General features: G+C 45.0%; 1 protein-coding gene across 1 annotated transcript; it reads right to left on the reverse strand.

Annotated features, from left to right (window-relative positions):
* On the reverse strand, positions 1 to 25,463 carry LOC131300431 (putative F-box protein PP2-B12). The gene is made up of 3 exons (XM_058326278.1): positions 25,140 to 25,463; positions 23,540 to 23,658; positions 1 to 1,035 (listed from the first exon to the last, which is right to left on the reverse strand). Exons 1-3 carry the CDS (start codon positions 25,398 to 25,400, stop codon positions 603 to 605), a joined length of 813 nt encoding a protein of 270 aa, XP_058182261.1. The 5' UTR covers positions 25,401 to 25,463; the 3' UTR covers positions 1 to 602.
* Positions 25,464 to 26,844: the final 1,381 nt, after the last annotated feature.

Raw genomic sequence — 26,844 nt, forward strand, 5'->3', positions numbered from 1 at the left:
TTCTTGACAAGAACACCGCCGCCGCCAACATTAAAGTTGATTATGCAACTGTTTGTCTGAGTATTACAAGAAAGCAGAATAAATCTCATCGTTTATGACAACATTCTTGAGTGCATGTCGGTTGTTAATAAAATTGGAGGCCATACTATCAAGTACTCCACATTCACAACACGAAGACAACAAATGTGCAGATTTAACCGCAAGGGACTGCCATACATGTCCGCAACAAAGAAGCATTTTCAATTTTACAAAGCCATTCCAGATTGTATTAATCACCATATTACTTTTGCCAGCATTGTGTACTCTTTTTAAGTGTTTCTAAGGCATGCCCCAATTTAAAAAAAGAAAAATCAATTATGGAAGTTCCTAAAGCATAATCCCCCAAGCCCGGCCAAAAAAAGAAACTATAGTTTTCCAGAACGGAAATCCATTTGCAAACCAATGCATTCAGCTTGGTTTATTTAGTGGTATGGACACACCCCATCATAACACGTTCCATTTCAAGCCAACTATGTGATGAAATATTGTATATACTACATGGGCTTTAAAATCATTTCCCTCATTAAAGATAACCAAGCCTAACCGTAACTCTTTCTTCTTATTTATACGCCAACTTTAGGCCGTACCTCAATGCCCTCCACAATAAGGCCAGACTTACTACTACTGACCTCCCTCAACCTCATCTCCACTTCACCATCATCTGCTACGTCATTGTAAAATTCCCCCAGCTCAATCTCCATCCACCCGTCCTTCCTTGTTTGAGGGAGCCGTCCATTTTGTCCTCCACCCACAGATCTCAACGTCCGCAACTTCAAGAAAACAGTGCTACTGTTATTGTCTTCATACTCGTCTTCTCCATTTACAAATCTAACAGAGGCCTTTACAGGAAGCGACTCAAGCCCAGTGTGCCTCTGGTCTATGATCTTGAAAATGAGGTAAGCTGTATAAGTGGTGTTTGGAGATAGCATTGCAGTGCTAATCCTGCCCCAAATATCAAGCCAACACACATGCAAAAGCTGGGCCACCTCTGGGAATCTGCACAAGCTATGCACATCACTCTTGAATTCAACCAAGAAATAACAAAAATGTTAGGATCCATTTGCATATATATGTATATACATGAAATTTTGGAGGAAATTAATGACCAATTCTAGCCAAAAATATAAGAAGTTTTGCTATAGGTCGCTTCTGAAACTAAAGTAGAAGATGGATTAAACCTAGGACTTATTTTACAAGAATCCAAGATCCTTGTGGAATTTTAGTCAAATGGCCTTTTAAAACACTCCGATTAATAAGAATCCAATCCAAGATCCTTCTCATAAACCTTTAAAATGCAGACTTTGTTTCGTTTAGGTTTTGAGGGAGGTTTAGGGATAATGAGTGGAGATGGATAGATAGAGAAATGAGAGTTACAAAATTGTAGAGAAACTTATTGGGGACCCTGCTGAGAGAGGGGGTGGCTCTGGAAAACCAAAACGAACAAAGTCTATATGTCCCCATCCATATGTACCCCTGTTAAATCTAAATTTGAGTAAATACTGGCAAATTTATTCTTTTGAAATCCATGTCTATCCAAAATAGTGCCCAAGTCTGAATTCGAATGAGAGCAAATTTGAAGGGCACTGTGGTGGGCATGGCTCGGCAAAGTTACCCAGGGCATAACCACGTCACGCTAATGACCAGTCAAATCCATGGTCACAAGGGTTGGACGGACCGGCTGTGCACAGTGTTCATGCACAGTGTTCATTGTACCTCCACCGGACCCGTCCCTCCGGGTTGAGTACACCCGGCAGGGGTGAGAACTAGGGACCAAGGCGTGGGTTAGCAATTCTCGGATATGTCTTTCTGTTCAGCGACGTTCCGCTGGACCAATCGGTAATGCGAGAGAAGCCCGAACATAGCCAGGCTGTAGTGCAGAAGTCACGCACGCTGAGGCGGTGAATGATAAAGTGGAGTGCCTTATTGAGGCCGGCGCAATACGTGAAGTTCAATACCCAACCTAGCTGGCCCACCCAATGGTGGTAAAGAAGAACAATTGCAAGTGACTGGTTTGCATCGATTTCACTGATCTGAATGATGCATGCCCCAAGTACTGTTTCCCTGTCCTTGGATCAACCAATTGGTTGACGCAATAGCCGGGCATGCATGGCTCAGTTTCATGGACGCCTACCGAGGCTACCACTAATAGCCATGGATGAGAAAAACTAGGATGAGAAAAACCAGGAGAAGACGCCCTTCATCACCTCCAGGGGGACTTGCTGTTATCAAGTAATGCCCTTTGAATTGAAGAACGCCGGGGCCACATTCCAGCGAATGGTGACCATACTATTCAAGAAGCAAATCGGCCAGATCATGGAGGCTTGTATAGACGATATGGGCGCTAAGGGTCAAGACTCGGCAGATCATCTACTTCATCTCGGTGAGATATTCAAGATCTTGAAGAAGTTTAGCCTCAAACTCAATGCGGAGAAGTGCGCATTTGGCGTCGGGTCGGCAAGTTCCTGGGCCATTTGGTCACTCACCAAGGGATCAAAGCCGATCCGAACCAGATCAGGGCCATTCAAGACCTCTGGGCTCCATCCACAGTGAGAGAGGTTCAGCAGCTCACCAGCATGGCTGCAGCTCTTAATCGGTTCATTCACAAATCTTCGGATGTTTGCCGGCCGTTCTTCCAATCGATTAAGGGTAGTCAGAGGAATTTCCAATGGACGGCGGACTATGATCGCGCTCTCACCGAGCTAAAAGTCTATCTATCTCAAGCCTCTCTACTTGTTCCGAAGGACGAGGATGACCTCTTTCTTTACCTCGCTGTATCCGAGCATGCTATGAGCTCGGTGCTGGTGCGGCAGGAAGGCACGGAGCAACAGCCAATCTACTACGTAAGCAAGATGCTAGTCCCTACTGAGACGCGCTACTTGCCTATTGAGAAGTTGGCTTTGGCATTAGTTAGGGCCAAGAAAAAGCTCTTACCGTACTTTCAAAGTTATAACATCGTGGTCATTACCAAGTACCCATTGAAAGCCGTTCTTCACAAGGCGGATTTGTCGAACCAGATCTACAAATGGTTTTGGAGTTGGTCAACTTCAACATTCGTTACCAACCTCGAATGGCCATCAAAGGACAGGAATTGGCAGACTTTGTCGCCGAGCTCACACCAGGCCAGGTGGTGGACGCGCACGCCAGGGAACCCTCGTCGAGTAATGAACCAGCCCTGGCAGCTCCTGGACCCCGGTTGAGCCACCCAGCGCACGCTGAGTTTATTACCAAGTGTCTCATCCCGGCTCACCGAGCGAAGTTATTCACTGAACATGCCTGGCGACTACATGTCAACGGTGCATCTAATAACTATGGGGCTGGAGCAAGAATTGTTTTGGTTTCTCCGAGTGGGACCATGCATGAGCACGCCCTCAGCATTGGCTTCCCTGCATCCAACAACGAAGCTAAATACGAAGCCTTGATTGCCGGGCTTCAACTCACCAACAGTGTTCTAAATGGCGGTGGCCTAGGCGCTTGAAGGTGCCTTGCCGCCACACCAATACCCCTTGGCGTTTGATTTGGTGCCCAGAGAGGTTTGGCGATGTTTGGCGGCCACCTAGGCGGCCTTGGCGGCGGCGTCTTTGAAGGCCTTGGCGATCTTGGCGACGTCTTTGGAGGCCTTTAGCGGCCTAAAATGTATAGCATTAAACTAAAAATTACATAATTTTTGGCGGCGGCGTCTCTCTCTCTCTCTCTCTCTCTCTCTCTCTCTCTCTTGTATCTCTCTTTTGATCAGGGCTTTGCATGTTTAATCCTTCTAGAGTTTTTTGTTTTGGTCAAATTAGTTGTTTGATGAGTCTCTTATGGGGTTCTTGGACGATCATCAAGAGAGTAGAAGTTTGAACTTGCATTATGGATACGTTGAATATAGTTTGATTGGATAATGGTTTGTTAAAAAAAAAAAAATCCGCCTAATTGCTTGGCGCCGCCTAGGCGGCTTGGCACTTGGAGGTGGGTCTCCGCCCGACTACGCCAAGCGCCATTTAGAACATTGCTCACCAAGCATATGGGTGCCGACGAGGTGCAGGTTTACAGCAATTCCCAACTCGTCGTCAATCAACTTAACAATGATTATGAAGCCAGGGATGCAAGAATGAACAAGTACATGAGCCAGGTCATTGCTTTGACCGGCTCTTTCAAGCATGTGGTCTTCGATCATATCGGCAAAGACCTCAATTCACACGTCGATGCTCTGGCTAGCCTCGAAGCTGTTTGCGCTGCACATGATGGCAGTCACACCATCGTCCTTGGCAAGGTTCCTTCATCGAGCTTTGAGCCAGGCCTACTGGAGGTCATGGACATTCACTTGGCACCAAGCTGGATGGATCCTCGTCACCTATTTGAAGCATGCCACCCTCCCTACTGATCGCGAAGAGGCTCACAAGATTTGCTGCTAATCTGCCTCCTATTTCCTTGACCCCTCTGGCATCTTGTACCGTCGGTCTTACACGGGTTCATGTGGTCCATGAGCAATAGGTGCCCGGCATCCTTAAAGAACTCCATGGTGGGAGTGCTGGATGCCACTCCGACGATCGATCCTTGGCTAACCGTGCTCTTTCTCAGGGTTACTAGTGGAACAAGATGGTGCATTCTGCTACCGAGTTTGCCAAGCGGTGTGAGCTGTGCCAAAAACACTCAACTTCTTCACCAGTCGACCCTACCCCTGCAGCCCATTTCAAGCCCTTGGCCCAGTGGAGAATTGACATCGTTGGGAAATTGCCAAAGGCCCCCGGCGGCTTCACACACCTCATCACGGCCACAGACTATTACACCAAGTGGGTGGAGGCCAGAGCGCTTATTACGATCTCGGCCGCCTACGTTGAGAACTTCCTTTGGAAATAAATCTTCACTCGCTTCGGCGTACCATATGTCATCGTGTCGGATAACGGCACTCAGTTTGTGGCTAACGCTATCAAAGCACTCTATAAGAAGCACAACATCCAGATGAAGACGGCCTTGGTGTCCTACCCTCAAGGGAACGGCCAAGTAGAAGCCTCCAACAAGGCCACATTCGCAGGCCTAAAGCGTCACCTCATGAATAAACGTGGCAAATGGGCAGCGGAGTTACTAGACGTTCTATGGGGCTACCGCGCCACCCCTCGGCGTGGCACCAACCGACCCTTTACTCTATGACGTTCGGCGTTGAAGCTATCCTCCTAGTGGCTATTACTTGGCCAATTGCACATACTGCCACTTTTGATGTTCCGGCCAACGATACTATGTTGGCCGCCGAGGCGGATCACATTGATGACCTCTGGGACGATGCCCACATTAAGTACGCTACTTATCATCAGCAGTTGGCCCGGGGCTATAACAAGAACGTGAGGGCCTAACAGTTTAACGTGGACGATCTCGTTCTTCGGCAGGTGGTTCAGAAGAAAGACTTGAAGAAATTTATGCCCAAGTGGGAAGGGCCATTTCGGGTTCTTAAGAAGGTAGGCTATGGCTCTCATGAGCTATTCGAGATGGATGACACCGCTATACCTAACCACTGGAACACTCAGTGGCTTAGAAAGTTGGTTAACTTTCTTTTTGCATTTTTCTTTTGTGCTCTCGGCTACTTTTGTAAAGCCTTGCGCAACTCTTCCGTTTAAATAGTTACTTCTCAACATGTTTTGCTATTCTCTGATTCTCTTTGCTTTTTACCCTTGGTGGGGTCCTTGTGATTTTTCTCTTAAGTCCTCACATTAAGACCTGAAGGGCACCGAGGCACCACTTTTTCCTGCCGGGCGCTTTTTAGTACTTTTTCGGTAAAATAAGTCATGTCATATCCTGTAGGGGGCTTGCTCGGCTTTTGCCATTCTTTTGCTTCAACAGAACCGTACGCCGAACTGGCTGGTTTCTACCGATACAGGGGTTGGGTATGGTAAAGGCTGGGGCTAGCAAGTGCTTCGGCTATTAACTAAGAACAAATAAATATTTGCATGAAGTGCAGAAATATAAGTCAAAATGCCAAGAACCTTAAAACCATCAATTTTAAGGGGCCTTTGAAAGCACCCCATCAAAAGCATACATCTAGAGGGGCTCGGCGGTGGACAATTGTTCTTTGCCGGCCCCTAGTACAGAAAACAAATCAAAAAGTTACAAGAAATGGCAGAAGGTCTAGCTTCGGCACCATCGTTGCTGGCACTAGGATCCGGTAGTTGAGAGGGGAGCCGGTGGCTCGGCAATTGGACCTCGGGCATGACCAAAGGTTCTCTCTGGTGATCAACCTTGGGGACCTTGGCGTAGTCAAGCCCGACGTGAAACCCTAGGAGGAAGGAGCTTCTGTGGGTTTCCATAACCCCTTTCGTCTCCCCCTTCTTGAAGGTCTTGGCGACCAGGTTCTGCACCTGCTGTTCATAGTCCCGCCCGGCCTCGTTGTAGCCAGCATCGCTGGCCTCTTGAAGTTTCTTCTCCAGCTCCTCCTCCACTCGGCCCTTCTCCTCCTCAGCCCATCTCTTCGCCTCAAGCAGCCAGTCCCTCTCTTCCTTGAGGCCCTTGACCTCAGTCAGCAGCCTCTCCCTCTCCGCCAACCCGTCTATTGCGTCAACGACGGCCTTCTTCAGTCTTTCGACTTCCGCAGTCGCCTTCTGCACCTCGGTCCTTTTACTCTTCAGCTCCTCCCTCAGTGATTTCCTGGAGGAAAGGAGGGAGTCCATGTCACCGTAGGCCCGGCTAGCACATTGCCTAACCTATAAAGAGGGGAGGATCAGCATTTAAAGAAGAATGTTTGGAACAAACAAAAAACAAACATGGAGAGATGTACCTTTGTTGCAAGATGGCAGAGCTTGGCCATGTTGTCAGCCTTCCCCGTCTGCAGAAGCTCCATGTCCCTGGAGAGGGCAACCCCGTTGAGCAGTGTCATGGCCAGATGGGGGTTGTCCACCAAGCTGTCGACGACCATGATTGTATGCCTGTCTGGACATTTGAAGTTCGGCTCAAAGATCGCCGAGGATGCTACTACTTCGGACTCAGTGTCCTCAATCGAAGCATGTCTCGCACCGATGATCTCTCAACAACCTTGGCCCTCTTTTCAGCCCTTTGGCCGATCTCCCCACCAACCTCGTTGCTCGGCTGGCGGTGGCTAGTGCGGGGTGGCAGAGTGGCTCCTACAACAAGAGGTTGAACCTACTACTCCTGTTGCTGTTGTTAGAGGTTGAGCAGGTTGGAGGTAAAGAAGTCTTGGGCCACATACCGGTCCCGAAGCGCCTCCCTGGCGACGCTGGCAAGGTCCACCTGCTTCCTTACCATCTTGCTCGTCTTTCCGTGGAGTGAAGCGGTTGTAGGTGGGTTCATAGCCAAACAGGGTAAGTGCATCCATGTCTGCGCACCTGAGGAGTGCGATCAAGTTTGCCCACTTGCCGAAGATGTAGAGTCCCTTGTTTTGCGCAAAGCAATCTATACGAAATAAAGGAGAAGTATTAGTACGACGCAACAATTTATGTTAAATCATGAAGACAAGAAAAGCAAAAAAAATGTTGGAAGCAGTACCAGGGGCTTCCCTATAGCTGGGGAACCCCCGCTCTCGGGGAATGTCGAAGGGCCTCTTAACTGTCGTGCCACTTCTGGTTGGGAAGGGATAGTCCAACTAAGGGTCTACCAAACCCCACTCGAAGTTGCCAAATACCTTCACCATGACATTCCCCCACTTTTTCGTGTTGTACAGGCGGTCCACCAGGTGATCGAACCACTGTTGTGTGGTCAGGTAGTACTTGTTGTACGTCCGGTTCCTTAACACCACGTACAACAACATCAAGTCGCCCATGGTGAAGGGCAGGTGGTTCAGCTTGGCCAACTGCATCGCCAAGCAGAGGATCCGCTAGGTATTCACAGAAACTTGGCACAGTGTGAGGTTGTATGAGGCAAGTATCGAAGGAAGGGGTTCATAGGAACCTTACCCATCCCTCGGTGATGGTGTACAGGGGGGAGGGTGATGAAGTCGGTGACTATTACCGGTTGCCCTTTCCATAAGGACGTCCTCTGGGATTTCAAATTTCTCCCAAAAACTGTTGGTGAAGCCCCCTAGACCATCTTCGTAGAAGTCGGTGTACGGCATTGATCCAAGGGTGGTTGGCAAGGAGGGAATAGCGTCAACGTCCCTCGGAGGTCGTGGCGGAGCCTCTGCCCCTCCGTCACTGGGCATGTCCTGCAGTGGCCCCCCACCCCACCCCAATGTGGAGGTGCTAGCCTAGGCCCCGGTGGTCGTTCACTCGATTTGTTTGGCCTCTTGTCCCGAGGCGTGATGGTGTTGCTCACCCTCACTGTCCGAGGAGTTGCTCCGACAGTATAGGATATCCCTTGAGGCCCTGTCATCTATTTGAAGGGGGACGTGGATGCCAGGGATAACGGGCTGCTCGGCGGACCGAGCGAAATTACTCAAGCTTTCGTCGAAGCTCACATTGCCCATCTGGTAACCCCTGCCTAGGTTCTGAATGGTCTCTTGGAGCGTTGAGTATGCGTCAGCGTCTCTACCCATAGCGAGCCGGGGCTAGAGGAGTCCACCATGCTGAAGACCTAAACAAAGGGGAAGAACAGAGTCAAAAACCTACTTCAGCATGGTCCTATCGCTACGGGTGTTTCCCCTGTGAAAAGCTTATCGTCTTCACCAGGGTCATTCAGCCTCCTCGACGGAAGGCACGGGGCTTCACCGAGAGGGACCCTCTAAGCCAGGTCGCGGCAAGGTTTGAAGATCCCTCGTCGCGCTACAATGGGAACCGCCGTCGTTGGAGGTTAAGGAGTCGTACTACAGCCAAAAGTGGCTGTAAAAGTTAAACGGAGATTTAACCCGTCCAAGATTTTCGTGCAAAAAATGAGTTTTGAAACGATAACAATGATAAGTTACAGTAGGAAGCAAAAACGAGCCCAAAGAGGCAGACGGAGTTTACCTATAGCAGATTAAGCTGAACAACGGTGAGTGGTGGTGCGATGGAAGGCCTTTGAGGAGAACAAAAGCTTGGAAGCAAGAGAGTTGCAGAGCGAGAGAGCAAGAGTGATTTCTCTACCGCCCTCTCCCCTTTATATATTGAACGAAGTGGGGAGGGAGACAGGGGACTCCACGCGGGAACCCAAGCGACACGACTCCAGCCACTCTAGGAGCGCCACGTGGAAAGCCTATATCGATCCGTTCTTGCAACACCCCCTCTTCTGCCACATAGCACTCCACGCCACTTTGGATTCACCCCTAACCAATCGATCTCTGCGCCAAGCAGTCCCATCTGCTTCTTTTGCAACAAATATTCATCATTACTCCAGATTCAAAACGCCTCTTTGATCCTCGTGAAGGCCATTAAGTACTGCCCTGGAGATCTTCCACGGGATGTACCCTCTGGAAGACATTGGTTTGGCTATGACAAATTACTGAAGGCCTAGAAGGACCACCGGTCAGCTCCTCCCATCTCTATCTAAGGTCGAAAGAAGTTGACGGGCTATTGTGGTGAGCATGGCTCGGCGAAGTGACCCAGGGCATGGCCACGTCAACCTAATGACCAGTCAAACCCATGGTCGTAAGAGTTGGACGGACCGGCGGTGCACAGTGTTCGTTGTACCTCCGCCGGGTCGAGTACACCTGGCAAGGGTGAGAACCAGGGACAAGGCATGGGTTAGCTGTTCTCAGATGTCTTTCTGTTCGGCGACGTTCCGCTGGACCAATCGGTAACGTGAGAGAAGTCCAAACATAGCCAGACTGTATCGATCGGCAGAACCGTCAACCACCGAGCCACCCCTGCCCCCTGACTTGGAGAGGAAGTCAGGTAGAGTCAGGTAGGTGGGGCAGGTGGCGTGACAGCAGGGAACCAACAAGTGGTTGAAAGGTGGCGTGACATCGTTCCTCCTATTGAACGAACGGAGTGCAGAGCTCGTAACAGGCTTTTGACTACAAGCCTGACTTAGTGAACCAAATGGGTACCAATCACCGAGCGCGTGGTGTATACGCGTGGGTTGGGCTCCAAGTTACGTTTGCCTATAAAAGAAGTACTCCACCTTCAAAATAAGGTAATGAAAACTCTCTCCAAAACCCTAAACACATCTTAAAAGCTTCCCTTTCCTCTTTCTAACTTGACCATCGGAGCGCGTATCCTAGACTCCTCACAACCCAGGTTTGGCACTAACGCGGGTGCTAAGTGTGCAGGTCTTAACTATGCTCAAGGAACACCAACCTAGCCACCATCCAAGAGGGTTCAACCGAAGAAAGCGCTGCACCACAAGAACGGAATAGGATTTTACCTTAGCTACTAAAGTTGGAAACAGTCTCCAAACTGAATAGGATGTAGGGGGATGAAAACAATTGACGCTTCGGATCAACTGGATTGCAACGGCTTATTCGTGCCTCTTCACCGGAACCCTAGCTCGACGTCTGAACCCTAATCTGCAAAATAGACAGAGGGTGAGTGCACCTTTGCCTCTCGTGGCAAAGGCCCTCCGATGCCTTTGTTAGTATCACGTACCAGAAAACTCAGCCCTAATTATCAGTAGGAAAGCAATAATAATGCAACGTATTGCGTACCTCTCACCTCTAGGTTTTCCTCATATTTATAGATTTATGGATGCTTGCTGTCCAAGCATCCTTATTGCCATAGGATTCCTTAACTCGTATAGGAAACCCAGGATATCAAGGAGTCTCGTTTCCTTTATCAGTTTATGGAAAAGAGTCCTTTTAGGATTCTTTTCCTTTAAGAGCCGAACATCCCATACTCGTTGGGTATCTTTCTCAGATCCTATATTCTTGGGATCTTTATCCCTATATGAGACATGACTATTCTGGAATCTTCCAGAGTATTCTCTCTGCTCCTACTCTCGATTGGAGTTCCATATTTGTTCGGCCGTCTCATAGCCGAACAGACGGCTTGGACCAGTTACCTCACATGTAACTGGTCCTTGAGCCCGTACAACCTTCCTGGACCATTGACTTCTCATGTCACTGGTCCATATTGCCGAACACTTGTTTAGCATGATGACTGTCCTGTCTATATTCAAACTATGGTCCCACGTACCATTTATTCGGATATCGATTGCATTGCTTTCAACCCGTGATCACTCGTATCACGTGCTAGGTTCTTTACAACATCTGTTCGGCTGTATCATAACCGAACAGTCTATTTTTAGCCATGACTTCTCATATCACTGGTCCATATCGCTGTTCACCGAACTGCTCGGCGATAAGTCCAGTCGTATTTACCACGTGTTCCCAAACATCACGTGTTTGGTAACTAAATGTATCTGCTCGGGAATACCTCCCTACAATTGCTCCCCAGCTTCATGTATTTACCACTGTTCGGGGGTAATATATGACGCTTAGAAACAGAATTCTATCTAGACCAAACTCTTTTGATCCCGTGCAGTCATAATTTCAATACTTCATTGATGCCTTTTGGCGCCTCTGTCATTATACCATCTCGAGGTAATGACTCCACGTGGCATGTTTCATATGCCACGCATTAAATTCGAACTGACGTTCTATGAAACGGCGTCAGAACGGTTTCTGCTTTCCGTTACTTTTTCCTGTAACGGTGTGAGAGGAGACGTTTCGTCTCCGTCTCTCACCTTTAAACCGCTAGAAGGGCTCTTTTTGGTTGTTCATCCAAAACATTCGAACTTTCAGTCCTAAGCTTTCCGCCATCGCCGCCATCTGCAAATTCGATTGCACTCCAAGAAATCATCACGGTATCGTTGTAAGACTCTCGTTCTAACTCCATTTCTTCTGCTTAGGTTTTCATCTGAGATTTCATTCTCAGATTGTGGTCATTTCTAGGGTTTCAATCACGCCCATTCTTTCATTTACGTTTTCTTCGAGTATATCCATGGCGGATGAACATGACACCCCTCCTAGACCCAGTAAGTTTAGGAAATTCTGTGATACTCCCGCCGCAATGGCGACGTTTAGGACGGATTACAATGTTCCTGATAACGTAGGTCTCGAACTTGCCCCTCTAGGAGCAGATAGAGATAGTGGCTCATGGGACAGAATGTGTATCCCTATCGTTGCAATTGTCGAAGGAGGAGTCCGTTTTCCCCTACATCCACTCCTACGTCAGATCCTAAATTGGTACCGCCTTACTCCTATGCAAGTATCAACAAATGTTTTTAGGCTGATAAATGGAGTAATTGCTTTAAATAGAATTCTAGGGACCCAGCTAGGGATCTGGGACATTCAGTGGTGGTACAGTATTGTACTAAACCCTGAATATAACACCTTTTATTTCAAAGTAAGAAGGGCAGAAAAGCGTCTCGTGCTCAACCTGCCGGATTCTGCTCGGGATCATGAGATTGACTTCTTATACGTTACTGGAGCTTTCGAGCCATTAGGAGAGGATGGTCAAGTGGTGGGACTCCACTGCCCCCACATATGGGGATACCCACGTAATACTCCTCTTTCAATAAGTTTGTAATATTTTCGTTTACCGCTTTCTCATAGCCTTTACATGTGTCTAACCTTGATGTTACAATTGTGATCCGACAGCTGAAAACGCTAACTATCGTCCCAGACGCGTTCCGAGCAACATCCGAACAGAGGACATCAACAAGGTTCTAAAATATACAGGCGAACCTGGCACTCCTACTGCTGGTCGGGGTCGCAACGTAGAAGTTCTTCTGGGATACGATCCTTCGTATAGAGGGGTTATAGACAGAAGGCTCGCTCACCCCAGCACCAGTTCTGCTTCCACCTCCACTGCTTCCCAACTTAGGAGTACCAGAGCTAACATTGGAGTGACAGTAGCCGGCCAACCGGGTGAAGTCCCAATTTCCGAAGGAATTCCTTTACCACGAATAAGGGTTCGAAGATCCTCACGGAGTCAGGCCTCCTCTCTACCATTACCCGAACAGCCAGCGCCCATCTGTGTTACCAGCCAATCCTCATCCTCAGGTTATTCTCTATCTCCTCCTATCTCGAGCACTATGACACGCCAGCCCATAAATCTCAGCTCCCTCGTCACCGTCTCTTCTCGGGGACGTGGGACTGGGCGGGTGGCCTCAACTGGAGCCCCTCCCCCACGATCTCGTCGTAATAGGGGGGGATCCGCACGATCATCATCTTCTCCTCGAGAAGTGGACACCACCACAGAGGCTGCTGACCTTCATAGAGACAAACGCCCAAGGGTAGATGATCAAGATGGTACTGCTTCTCAAGCAGATACCGAAACCCATCATCCCATCTCACCAACCGCTCAAGTCCTCCCTCAGACGTGGACTCCTCCTTTCACTAGGGGGGACCGTCCCGTTCACGTCGGGGATAGTGCTGGTTCATCTGAAACCGCACTTGCCCTAGCTCAAGGATTGCTGCTCCCAGTGGATATGCAAAAAGAAAATGCATCTGTACCTGATCGGCTCGTTTCTACTGGACTTGTCAGCGGCATCAAGGTATTTGGTACTTGTTTTTGTTTTCCTTTGTAAGGTCGATACGTGTATTTGCTATCGAACTTGTATTGCTACAATTGTTTCTGACTATTTAATTCTTTTGTCAGTTTATTCAAAAGATGGTTACTCTGGGTAAAAAATACCAAGAAGCTGATGCTGAAAGAGTCAGGCTGATGAATGACAACACCCGAATGCTCAGAACAATCGCCAGGTTGGAAAGAGAAAGAGACAAAGCCAAGTCTGATTTCAACCAAACCAAAGAAAAACTTGAAGTTGCCGAAGAGAGTCTCAACCAAGCTCTATCAGAGATTGACAATGCCAAGAAAGCTGCATATGAAGATGGGTACCAGAAGGGATTCGACACCACAACTGCTAACTATGTTGAACAGATTCCTGCTATCCAAGATCAGATTTGGATTGCTTGCTGGGAAACTTGTTTAACAAAAGTTGGCGTTGCTGAGGACTCTCCTCTCTGGATTGACAATGAACTACCGAGCAGCCATGCTGCAGCTTCCCAAGAGCAAGAAGTTCCTCTGGAAGATGATGTTGAACAACAAATTGAAGACTTTACTGGAATAGAAGAAGATATTCCCTCTGGATCTCAGACTGTCCAGTCTCCTGTTCGAGATTCAAATCCTGAACCTATCAACTTGGAGGAGAATGTGACTGTAGGAGATGTCACGACTGAAGAACCTGTCAGGGCAAACTCAGATGTCCAAAACCTGGACTAAACCTTTGGTAAGTTTTGAAAAAAGACTTTCTTTAAAACAGTTGAGCTGGTCCTGCGTGACCGTAGCTTTTAAACCCTGCGTGGTACCAGTACTATCAATACTCTACTTTTAAAACAGGTATTCGGCCCTTCGTGGCATAACTTTTATGTTTTGCTCGGCGTCCATGTTTGCTGCATCTGTTCGTATGCAATTTTCAATCTAAGTAGTTCGTACTGTTTAAGCATCATTTGATTGCATAAGTATTTCGCACGTTTAGCAAATCTTTCACACAAGATTTGCTGTTCTGAATTCTAAGTTTCACGTACTAAAAAGCGTTCCACCTTGAATGGTTTTTAAGGCATATAAGTGTACTCTCACTTAATCACACAAGTGTTTCATACTTGTGTTTAAGTGTCACGTACTCAACCGTTTGGAAATCACACAAGTGTTTCATACTTGTGTTTAAGTATCACGTACTTAATGTTTTTAAGTTTCTCGTACTTGAACATAAGGTTTTCCTCAAGTTTCACATACTTAGGAACATCAGTTTTACGTACTTAAACTAAATGTGGCTTACATATAAGTCAAGCCAATATAGTTTCTCAAGTATCACGTACTTAAAATACCATATAAGTATCTCGTACTTTGAACGTCCATACAAGTATTTCGTACTTGTATTTGTTTAAAAGAAAACAAGTATTTTCATACTTGCTAAGTATCACGTACTTTAAGAAAAGACATACAAGTGTGTTCATACTTGCATTCAAATGTATACCCAAGTCTCACATACTCAAAAAGGTATACCCTGCTCCCCAATACGAATAAGGAGAACCAAACTCGTAGTTCGTATTTAAATACCACAATAGTTATTCGAAAGAAGTGATTGTATTCATAATCTGTAAAACGCAAGAGGGCGTTACTCGTACCCTTTTTTAAAAAACAATCAAAACTAGAACAAAGGAATTATATTCGTAATTCCCACACAATCACGTAGTGTAAATCCAAAACAGGATTTAATACTTCTAAACAAAGAACTTTCGTAAATTATGAACATTCCAAGGCCTTGGAATTGGATCACCATCCAAATCTGCCAATCGATAGGCTCCTACACCTATAATCTCAGTTACTCTATACGGGCCTTCCCAGTTGGCCCCCAGCTTGCCTTCATTTGCCACCTTGGTGTTGCCGAGCACTTTTCGTAGCACAAGGTCCCCAACACCAAATTCTCTAGGATGAACATGCTTGTTGTAGCTTTTCATCAGCTGTTCTTGATAAGAAGCAAGATGTACCAAAGCCTTTTCTCGCTTCTCCTCGGCAAGATCAAGCTCGATTTCAAGGGCCCTATCATTGCCTCCACTTTCAACCAAAGCTGTCCTGTTGGTCGGCAGACCCACTTCCAGAGGTATGACAGCCTCTGTTCCAAATGCCAACGAATAGGGGGTCTCTCCCGTAGACCTCCTGGGCGTTGTTCGGTGAGCCCACAAAACTATCGGTAACTCATCAGGCCATTTTCCCTTTGCTTTGTCCAACCTCTTCTTTATCCCATCTAGGATAGTTTTATTGGATGCCTCTGCTTGCCCATTACTCTGAGGGTAGGCCGGAGTGGAATAAAAATTTCTTATTCCATATTGGGCACAAAAAGCCTTGAATTTCTTTTGGAATTGGGATCCATTGTCTGTGATCAATGAATAAGGGACCCCAAAACGAGTGATGATGCTTTTCCACACGAACCTTTCTATCATAGGCTCAGTGATTTTGGCCAGTGGTTCTGCCTCAATCTACTTTGTAAAATAGTCAGTTGCAACAAGCAGGAATTTTCGATTCCCAGTTGCTTTGTGCAATGGACCCACGATATCCATCCCCCATTGAGCAAAAGGCCAGGGACTTGTCAAAGGCACCAGATCTTCGGCGGGTGTTCGAATCATTGGTGAGAATTTTTGACACTTCTCACAAATCTTTACATACACCTTTGCATCTTCTTGCATGTGTGGCCACCAATAGCCTTGCGTAATTGCTCGGTGGGCAATAGATCTGCCTCCAGCATGGCTCCCACACGTTCCCTCGTGGATTTCACGAGGGAACTTCTGTACCATCTCAGGATGTACGCATAGCAAATAGGGACCCGTAAAGAATTTCCTATACAACTTACCCTCTGGGGACAGCCAAAACCTAGCAGATTTGACTCTTATCTTGTGGGCCTCCTTTTTATCAGAAGGGAGTGTCTCGTCTCGTAAGAACTCCATTATTGGGTCCATCCAACTTGGTCCTTGGTTCACGTCCAAGACCAAGTCTACACTCCTCCCAATGCTCGGCTCGTTGAGGTATTCTACTGCCACCCTTCTTTTAAACTCTGTTGGTACTGCTGCAGCCAACCAAGCTAAAGAATCTGCATGAGCATTCTGTCCAGAACTTATTTGCTCAATATATACCCTCTCGAAAGTATCAAGCAAGTCTTTTGCTGCCTGCACGTAGGCTACCATCTTTTCATTCCGAGTCTCGTACTCGCCGGACAGTTGATTCACAACAAGCTGGGAATCACAATACACCCTGACCCGTTTTGCTTTAAGGGTCTTCGCACTTCTTAATCCTGCCAAGAGTGCTTCATATTCAGCCACATTATTCGATGCACTGAATCCAAGCCGAACAGAGAGTTTAATCAGAACTCCTTGAGGAGGAAAGAGGACAACTCCAATTCCAGAACCAGTACTACACGCTGATCCATCAACGAATAACTTCCATTCTTTTGGATCCTGTTCGGCTACGGGTTGATCCTTCAAGGATGATGTCTTAACTGCCTGTTCCTTTCTCGTAGGAGGCAAGGGAGCAACAGTGGGGGAAAACTCTGCCACAAAATCAGCCAACACCTGGCCTTTAATTGCTATGCGTGGCTGATACTCGAGATCATACTGACTTAACTCCACGGACCACGTCGAGATCCTTCCCGAAAAATCTGCCTTTCGAAGCAGTGACTTTAATGGATACTCAGTATAAACCACAACCTTATGGCTTTGGAAGTAGTGTGGCAATTTCCTGGTTGCTGTCCTAAGTGCCAGGACAAGTTTCTCTAAAGGCAGATATCTCGTCTCTGCGTCCAACAATGTCTTGCTAACATAATAAATGGGGATTTGTTCGGTCCCCAAATCCCTCAATAAGACTGCACTTACTGCGTGCTCGGAAACAGCTAAGTACAGAATTAAAGACTCACCTAGCTGTGGAGTTGACAGCAGTGGGGGTTCGGCCAGGTATTTCTTCAGATCCTGGAAAGCTTGCTCACATTCTGCTCCCCATTCAAATCCCTCCCTCTTTTTCAATAGCTGAAAAAAGGGTCTGCATTTATCGCTTGACCTGCTGATGAATCTGTTAAGTGCTGCTGCCATTCCAGTCAGCCTTTGGACTTCCTTGGTAGTTTTGGGACTCTGTAGTCTTTGTAAGGCATCAATCTGATCGGGATTTGCCTCTATCCCTCTCAAAGTTACCAAATGGCCCAGGAATTTTCCTGAACCAACTCCAAATGCACACTTCGAGGCGTTGAGCTTCAGCTTATACTTCCTCAGGATTTCGAACACTTCCCTTAGATCAGAAATATGCCCTCCCTTTTCTCGACTCTTTACCACCATATCATCTATGTAAACTTCCAAAGTCTTCCCGATGAGCTTCTTGAACATAATGGTTGCAAGTCTTTGGTATGTAGCCCCAGCATTCCTTAGTCCAAAGGGCATAACACTGTAACAGTATAACCCTCGTGGTGTGATGAACGAAGTCTTCTCTTGATCAGGTTCAAACATAGCAATCTGATGATATCCTCGATATGCATCGAGAAAACTCATTCGCTCGTAGCCAGAGGTTGCATCAACCAATTGGTCAATCCTAGGCAAAGGAAAACTGTCCTTAGGACATGCCTTGTTCAGGTCTGTGAAGTCCACGCAGACACGCCACTTTCCGTTCTTCTTCTTTACCACAACAGTGTTGGATAACCACTCTGGGTAATAGACTTCACGTATTGCCTTGGCCTCCAATAAACGATCGACCTCTTCAATCACTGCATCTACATGCTGCGCGGCAGCCCTTCGTTTTTTCTGAATGATCGGCTTGTGTTGAGGGTCAATGTTTAAATGATGACAGATCACGTCTGCATCCACCCCGGGCATTTCCTCTGGCATCCATGCAAAAACATCAATGTATTCCTTTAGAAATCTTATCGACTCAACCTTTTCGTCTGCTGGTAATGATTTCCCAATCAAAAAATATCTTCTAGGATCAATCTCGTTGATCTGAATCTTCTCCAGGCCTTCAACCACTTTTTCAGTCGGGCTTCTCCCAACGTCCTCGATGGTTGGTTGATCTGGCACTTCCAGTGTGTGAACATGGTGGACCTTTGGGGCTGTTTTGATGATGGAAATCAAGCATTGCTGTGCCACCTTCTGGTTTCCTTTAAGGACTTCAATCCCATTTGATCCTGGGAACTTCACCATCTGGTGATAAGTCGAGGAAACTGCTCTCATTTTGTGCAACCAAGTCCTTCCTATAATCGCGTTATAGGAAGATGGGACATCGACCACCAAAAAATCTGTTCTCAGCACTACTGATCCGGCCCGAACAGGTAACGTTACCTTTCCGAGGGGCCAGACTGCTCCTGCACCGAACCCAATAAGAGGCGTTGTGGACTGTTCTAAGTCTGATTGGGCCAGGCCCAGCTTCTTGAATGCATCATAGTACAACACCTCTGTACAGCTCCCCGAGTCCACTAGAATCCTTTCGATGTCGTACTCCCCAACTCGGAGGGTTACGACCAATGCATCATTGTGGGGTATTTGGACCTCTGCCAAATCATCGTCACTAAATGCCATGCTCTCGTTGCATGCATTAGTCTCTCTCCCTCTCTTTTTTCCTAACCGCATCACGTGCTGATCATGCTTGACCTGTCTTTGCAACAGCCTCACCTCACTCCTCGTATAAGGTGCAGCCAGCCCATGTATCATATGGATCACGCCTTTAGGGTGTTGCTCGTAACCCAGTTCCATGGCCTTCCCTTTCTCTTTAGGGTCCTCCTGGATAAACTCCTTGAGATAGCCCCGAGAGACCAAATCATCAAGGTGCCTCTTGTATACCTCACAATCCTCGGTCATATGGCCCCAATCCTTGTGATAACTGCAGTGCTGATTCGTAGCACGTTTTGCATCTTTGTCTCCACCTAGACTTGGGGGCCATTTAAAATATGGCTGATTCTTTATTCGATAAAGAATCCTGTATATTGGCTCTTTCCAAACCGTAGTGATAGAAAAGAAGGACTTGGGGTCAGGAGCTTACTTGTCCTTGTATGCCTCCTTCTTAGCCTGCCCGTACTCCCTTCTGTCTTTGTAAGACTTGGGTTCTGGCTTATCCACCTTTTTGGCAGGTGCTTTCTGCTGTTCGGCAACCGTCCTGCCATCCTCACGGAGTATGTCATCCTCCATTCTGGCGTGTTGCTCTATCCGTTCCATCAATTTAGCCAAGGTGGCTACTGGATGTTTATTCAATGAACGGCGCAGCTCCCCCCGAACAGGCAAACCAGTTTTGAACGTAGCAATTGCATACTCTTCACTGCAACTTTCAATCTCGTTGAAAGTTTCCCAGTACTTCTTTGCATAATCCCTGATCTGCTCGTTCTCCTCCTGCTTCATGGTGGAAAGACTCTCAAAAGTCTTTGGGGCCTTTCTGCTCGTTAAGAACCGAGCAGTGAATTCCTCTGCCAACTGCCTCCATCCTCGTATGGATCGTGGGGCCAACTTATGAAACCAGGATAAAGCCACCTTGCCAAGACTGGAGGGAAACATCTTGCACAAGATGGAATCATCCCCCTCGTGCATAAACATGGCCTGTTGGTAATGCTGTATGTGAGCTACGGGATCCGTATTTGTCTCGTAAAGTACGAATGCACCGTGCTTCACTCTGCTCGGCAACCTTGCTTCTTGTAGCCTCTTTGTAAAGGGAGAGGCTGCAATATTACTCAGGGCCTTGCGTGCTGCTTCTCGTGCAGTCACTGTCCCATCCTCTTGCTCCTTTGACTTGTGGGCCGAAGTCCTGACCCAATCAGCATCAGGTCTTTCGTACCTGTCTCGATGATGCTTTCTCGTGTCCTCTTCCTCGGGGGTAGAACTTCGATCTCTGCTCCTCCTTTTTCGTGAAGAAGTCCTTCTCTCTGGTGTTCGGCTTCTACTTTTTCTTCCCCTTTTCCGTGGAGAAGCTTCATGACGCCCTATGACAGGACTTCTGCTCCTTCTTCCTCGTGAAGGATCTTTTCTGTATTGTACCATAGCATACCTACTGCCTCTAGAATTTCCTCGAGACAGGCCAGAATCCTCCGGATGCTCCCTAATTCTTTCCAATTCTCTGATCTCATGCTCTCGTTTTTTAATCAGACGAGCATATTCCTCGACTTCTTGCCTCTTTCTATCAAGAACGTCGTCACTATGGTGCACACTCCTGGAGTGCGCGATCGATTCATCCCTTTGACGGGATTTACTCCTTCTCGTGGATCTTGAAGCCGTCTCTCCATCTCCTCTATTTTTGGAGTTATGATGCACGGTAAGGGGGTGGTCCTTACTCGTGTTCCTCCTGTGCCCACCCTGGGGCTTTCTCGGAGCCCCAGGTGGTGATTTGTCCCTTCCCTTATCTAACACATCTTTTGGTTCATGCGGCGTTGCTGGAGTTACTTCCACCATGGTCGTATTTCAAAAGGGAATTCTTTCGTTTCCCACAGACGGCGCCAATTGTAGGGGGATGAAAACAATTGACGCTTCGGATCAACTGGATTGCAACGGCTTATTCGTGCCTCTTCACCGGAACCCTAGCTCGACGTCTGAACCCTAATCTGCAAAATAGACAGAGGGTGAGTGCACCTTTGCCTCTCGTGGCAAAGGCCCTCCGATGCCTTTGTTAGTATCACGTACCAGAAAACTCAGCCCTAATTATCAGTAGGAAAGCAATAATAATGCAACGTATTGCGTACCTCTCACCTCTAGGTTTTCCTCATATTTATAGATTTATGGATGCTTGCTGTCCAAGCATCCTTATTGCCATAGGATTCCTTAACTCGTATAGGAAACCCAGGATATCAAGGAGTCTCGTTTCCTTTATCAGTTTATGGAAAAGAGTCCTTTTAGGATTCTTTTCCTTTAAGAGCCGAACATCCCATACTCGTTGGGTATCTTTCTCAGATCCTATATTCTTGGGATCTTTATCCCTATATGAGACATGACTATTCTGGAATCTTCCAGAGTATTCTCTCTGCTCCTACTCTCGATTGGAGTTCCATATTTGTTCGGCCGTCTCATAGCCGAACAGACGGCTTGGACCAGTTACCTCACATGTAACTGGTCCTTGAGCCCGTACAACCTTCCTGGACCATTGACTTCTCATGTCACTGGTCCATATTGCCGAACACTTGTTTAGCATGATGACTGTCCTGTCTATATTCAAACTATGGTCCCACGTACCATTTATTCGGATATCGATTGCATTGCTTTCAACCCGTGATCACTCGTATCACGTGCTAGGTTCTTTACAACATCTGTTCGGCTGTATCATAACCGAACAGTCTATTTTTAGCCATGACTTCTCATATCACTGGTCCATATCGCTGTTCACCGAACTGCTCGGCGATAAGTCCAGTCGTATTTACCACGTGTTCCCAAACATCACGTGTTTGGTAACTAAATGTATCTGCTCGGGAATACCTCCCTACATAGGATTCTGATGCCCACACCTCCCATTAGGTCTGCCAATAGACCGAATTTGATCAAGATCCGACCCGGCACAATTTGAATCAGATTACGCAAATATCAATCTAATAATCCATTTAATTACGATCCGAAAATCCAAGAATTAATAGATCAAGTTATGACATCTGATCTCACCCGATTACATATATGATCCCGTATTACAAATCTCCATTTAACAAATCCCTAACTCATTATTCTCTGCCTTGTTTCATTCGCGGATTAAATGCCTGGGATAGGACTAATTGTACCTAATCCTGAGTTATCCCACATTTGGTTCCCGAAATGACAGTCGAGATTATTAATCCCAGGATTAAATTCAAGCCCATATGGGGGGTACTATATTATCCTTGCGAGGGGGGGTGGGGGGGAGGTGGGATTACATAGGATTATCAAAGAAGGAATTGTTTTAAAAAATATTTCGATGATGTTGATATTGATTTCAAAAAGTAATTTCAGAATTATTTTCTTTAATATTAATTTCAGAAAATGTTTTAAAAAAACATTTTTTTAAAATATATTTTTTCAAAACTTTCTTATTTTTAAAAAATGTTTTACAAAAACTTTTAAAAGAAACTATTTTCAAAACTTTTTGTTTTTCAAAAATTATTTTTGTTAAAAATAATACAAAAAATGTTTTTTAAAACTTTCTTTTCTCAAAAAATGATTTCAAAAACTATTTTGTTTAAAAACCTTTTTTCAAAAAAAGTTTCAAAAACGTGTTTTTTTTTTCTTTCCAAAAATCAATTTTCAACCTTTTTAAGAAAATCATTTTTTTTTTTCCAAAAAAAAAAAACTTTTCCCAAATTGTTTTGGAATAAAAATGATTTACCAAAATTATTATTTTTAAATGTTTCTTTTTCAAAACTTTCTTTTTTCTAAAAAAATGTTTTTCAATTTTTTTTATAAAAAATACTATTCCTTATCCCATAATTAATCCTACGCGAATCAAACATGGGATTGGGTCAAATTAAGGATGAAATTAATCCAGGACAAATAGTCCAGGGACTATTAGTCCGAGGACTATTAATCCCATCATTTTCGGTGACGATAAGGCAATTGCATCGCTTTTCGCACCATGGGAAGGTTAAATATGGTTCCTAAGTGGCGATTTTTGTGACTGATAGATACATCTTGGGTTTTCAATGCTAGTAGTTCTTTTCTTTTCTTTTCTTTTCTTTCGTGATTACGATGTTTGAATTGGAAGCAAGATTTGTTTTTTGGAGTCATACATTTAGATGTAATTCTAAGATTTCAACTAATGAAGTTTGGGTTTTTATGCTTAATTGTTGAATAGGTTAAAAGGAATCAGATAGGATCGGATATCCAATTCTTTGGATTTGGATCCCGATGCCCTTAATGGATTTGTGAAAATCAGATTGAAATCAAATTGGATCATTTTGTAACAAGATCATATTCAATCTTGTCGGATTCAGACTGAATTTGGTTCAGTGGCGGGTGTACCTCCATCCCAAGATATGATAATATCATATTCTAGCTCTATAGTAAATTAAAGGAATTAAAGTTGCGGCAACTAAATTATAATTTCCCCTCGGATTCAGGTCATCTAAAGGTGGTGTTTCCACAAACCAAGTGTTGTGACAGGTGACATACAGGAAAATGGATGATCAAAGAAAAAATAAAAGACACATGAAAACGTGTTTTTGGTGTGTGTGTGAGAGAGAGAGAGAGAGAGAGAGAGACCGAGACTCAGGCAACGATATCCACTTCCAGTATCGGGAATCCTCCTTCCAAGCAATGTCGACTTCCCGGGCTGGTAGGGTGTAACACTTCTTCCCGCTTTCTCTGTCTAGCGCAAAGCTCTGGAATAAATTGTATGAAGCTATAGCATTAGTACAAGACGCATACCAGATTGTCAAACTGTTGTATATTGTAAGACTCTTTTTGTTTCACTCTATAATCTCTTAATGCAAAACACAGTTTCATGTAAATCAGTTGCAGCAAAAATCTATTATTGCTGCAATCATCTTTGGGAGTTCGGATCTAGAGGAAAAATTCCAATGCAAAAATCCTATCAATCCATATGGTAATGACCATATCATGAACTAAAGCACTCTCCTCTGCGTTCAATAAATGCAAAACATTAGGTATTGAAACGATAGCCTAAAAAAAGGAAATTTTTCATTGTCAATTGTAGGAAAACTCCATTAAAAGCCAAAGATTGTTACATGCCAAAGGAGAGAATCAAAACAAAATGAACGCTACAAACCTTAAGGCAGGCAGTCTTTGACTTCATAGGCATGGTGATGGCAAAGCTACAAAAGCATTCCAACAGAAAGATCATTGAATATTAGCGAGGAGCTGACACCTCAGATCTGGAAAAAAAAGCTGAAGGACCCCCCTTTTTTTGGAAAGTAGCTGAAGGTCCTTTTTCTTGTAAATAAGTGTAGGCCAAAGGAGGAAAATGATTTCACAAAACAATTCATTTACCACATCTTCATATATACAACAAACTGCGGACACGGGGGAAACTGTTTGCGATAAAAATATAATACGGAAAAACGAACAGAGCTTGTCTCTTTTTTTTGGTGCAAACAGAGCTTGTCATTTCCGTTTGACTTAGACTTCTGTCATTGCAAAAGCGATATCCAAACCAACCAGCTAGTATAAATTTATCAGTCATTGGACGCGATTTCAAAAGGTTTAGAACTATCTAAGGTAACCAAATATTCCATGTTTATAGAAAATATTTAGTACCTAAATTATATATAAAACAAATATATGATCCAACATTGTGTGAGGTATACAATACTATGATCACTATTAATCTGATCACTATTGTCTTTTTTTTATAGGTGTCCAGGTAAGCTTATGCACACATCGACTAATCCTAAGGGACAAATCACACCGTTTATTAATGGGGTTCCATTTAAAGCTGCCGCCTGGCCCGGAAGGAATTGATAGCACAGGTCTCGAACGTGAGATATTAGGAGAGAGCAAACCATAAGTGACGGGCCTTGACCACCCGGTCAACCCCAAGATCACTATTATTCCGGTAGAATTCTCTGTCCTGTGAGAATATATATCTTTTACGGAAGTGGATCCCCCTCCAGTCTAATGTTTTAGACAAACTGGAGGAGATAGTTGAAATCTGAACCGTCTACTGCACTCAATGGTTCGCTCAAAGAATCAAATTCTTCGCATGAAGAGACTTTGAGAAAATCCGTCTACGTGTATGTATATGCATATATCAAGTGTTCGAATTCATTAAACAAGTAACTGAGTACGATTTCAGTAACAAGAAAAGAGCAGCAAGGGAAGGAATGGCGATGGGATTTCCTACCAGTTTGCCACCATCGAGGAGGAGAGGAGAGTCGCACAGACTGAAGTACAACTGCTTCTTGGTAAAGAAGACGACAGGAGATACAGATCTACAAATCATTTGCCGATAATCTGAGGGCAGAAATTTCTCCCACGCGGAATCCGAGTTGGCAGCCGCGTCGAACCCGGATGAGATCGCGGACGAACGGCACGCGTCCCGAGGAGAGGTCATGGACAGAATCTGTGAAATGCATCCTTCCGGCAACACCGAGAAATTGTCCATCCTCTTCTCTCTCTCCCTCTCTCTCCCTCCTTACCTTCAGAAACCTCTCTCTCTCTCTCTCTCTCTCTCTCTCCTTACGTTAAAAAATAGGGGTGGGTTATAAAGGAGTCAAACAAACCAATCTGGTAGTTATTTGAAAATTTAATGGGTTTCGAAAATGATTTTGATTTTGGCACTCCAAAAATTAATGGAAAAGCTCCAAAATGGCGTCAACTCAGTGCCGTTTTGGAACCCCTCCATCAATTTTTGGAGTGCTAAAATCAACTTCCTCTCGAAAATTGTTCAAGCTTAGTTTGTTTCAATGTTTTGAATACCGTACCGGCTAGGGTATCGGTTTTTCTACTGGTACGGTATGTATCGGTATCGGTCAAATACCGGATACCGTTTCGAATTTACCGCAACTACAATATATATAATAATTATATATAATTATAATTCAAAAAAATCCCTCATACCATGCAATTCATCATAAAATACCTACATGTTTGCCTCTTGTCTCACATTACCTAGTTATAAAACTCATTTTCATCTTAAATGATTTTGTACACTAGTGAGCTTGTGAATGAGGACCCAAGGAAAGGTCTCGCGTGCTCGGGAAAATTGGCAGAAAGCAATTTGAAAAAATTGATTGAGAAACTAGTTAACAGGGTGTGCGTCACAGGTTATTCGCACGCAAGGAGTGCAAATCCGGGATTTGAGCCTCGTGCACGTATTATAGTTAAGCCCACGTTTTGCTAAAATTCTAAAACGTAGAATGTTTTTTTTTTTTTTTTGGTTAATCGTGTGAATCAACCCCACCAAAAAAAAGGAAAAAAAATACAATGTTTTTTATATCTCGGACAAATTTACCGGTACCCGAGTCTCGGCCAGTATTGTCCAAGATGGCCGGTATTAGAGACGAAATGGAATTATGGGGTCAGAATACCGTTTTCTTGATAATCCGATACGTACCGGCCAGTACGGAACGGTATTGATAACATTGGTTTATTTATAAGATGAGCCTATCTCAAACGAGCTTTAGAGTAGGTTTGGATTAAAAAGTCAGGTGACTTAATTTTATTATTTATTTGTTTTGCATTAAACTTTTGTGACTTATTCATTCGTCTCGTCAAAAGAAATCAGAAAAGTAAAAAAGTACATGATCGAAACTAAGATTTTTGAATAAAAACAAAAATAAGTCAAAAAGACAATTTATTTTACTTATTTTTGTCTTTTTTTAAAAATTTATTAGTTTCGATCAAAATTTTATATTTTTTTTATTCCTCTCGCTGAGATGAATAAATAAATCACAAAAGTTTGACGCAAAACTAATAAATGTGAATTTTTTTGAATAAAGACAAAATAAGTCACTATTTGACTTTTAAAGCCAAATCCACTCTTAATTAAGCCAAACACGAGTCGAATCTCGAGTAGTTTAAATTTTTTTCACATAATAATCTGAACG

Source organism: Rhododendron vialii, chromosome 9a (genome assembly GCF_030253575.1).
Source record: "Rhododendron vialii isolate Sample 1 chromosome 9a, ASM3025357v1".
Lineage (NCBI taxonomy): Eukaryota > Viridiplantae > Streptophyta > Magnoliopsida > Ericales > Ericaceae > Rhododendron > Rhododendron vialii.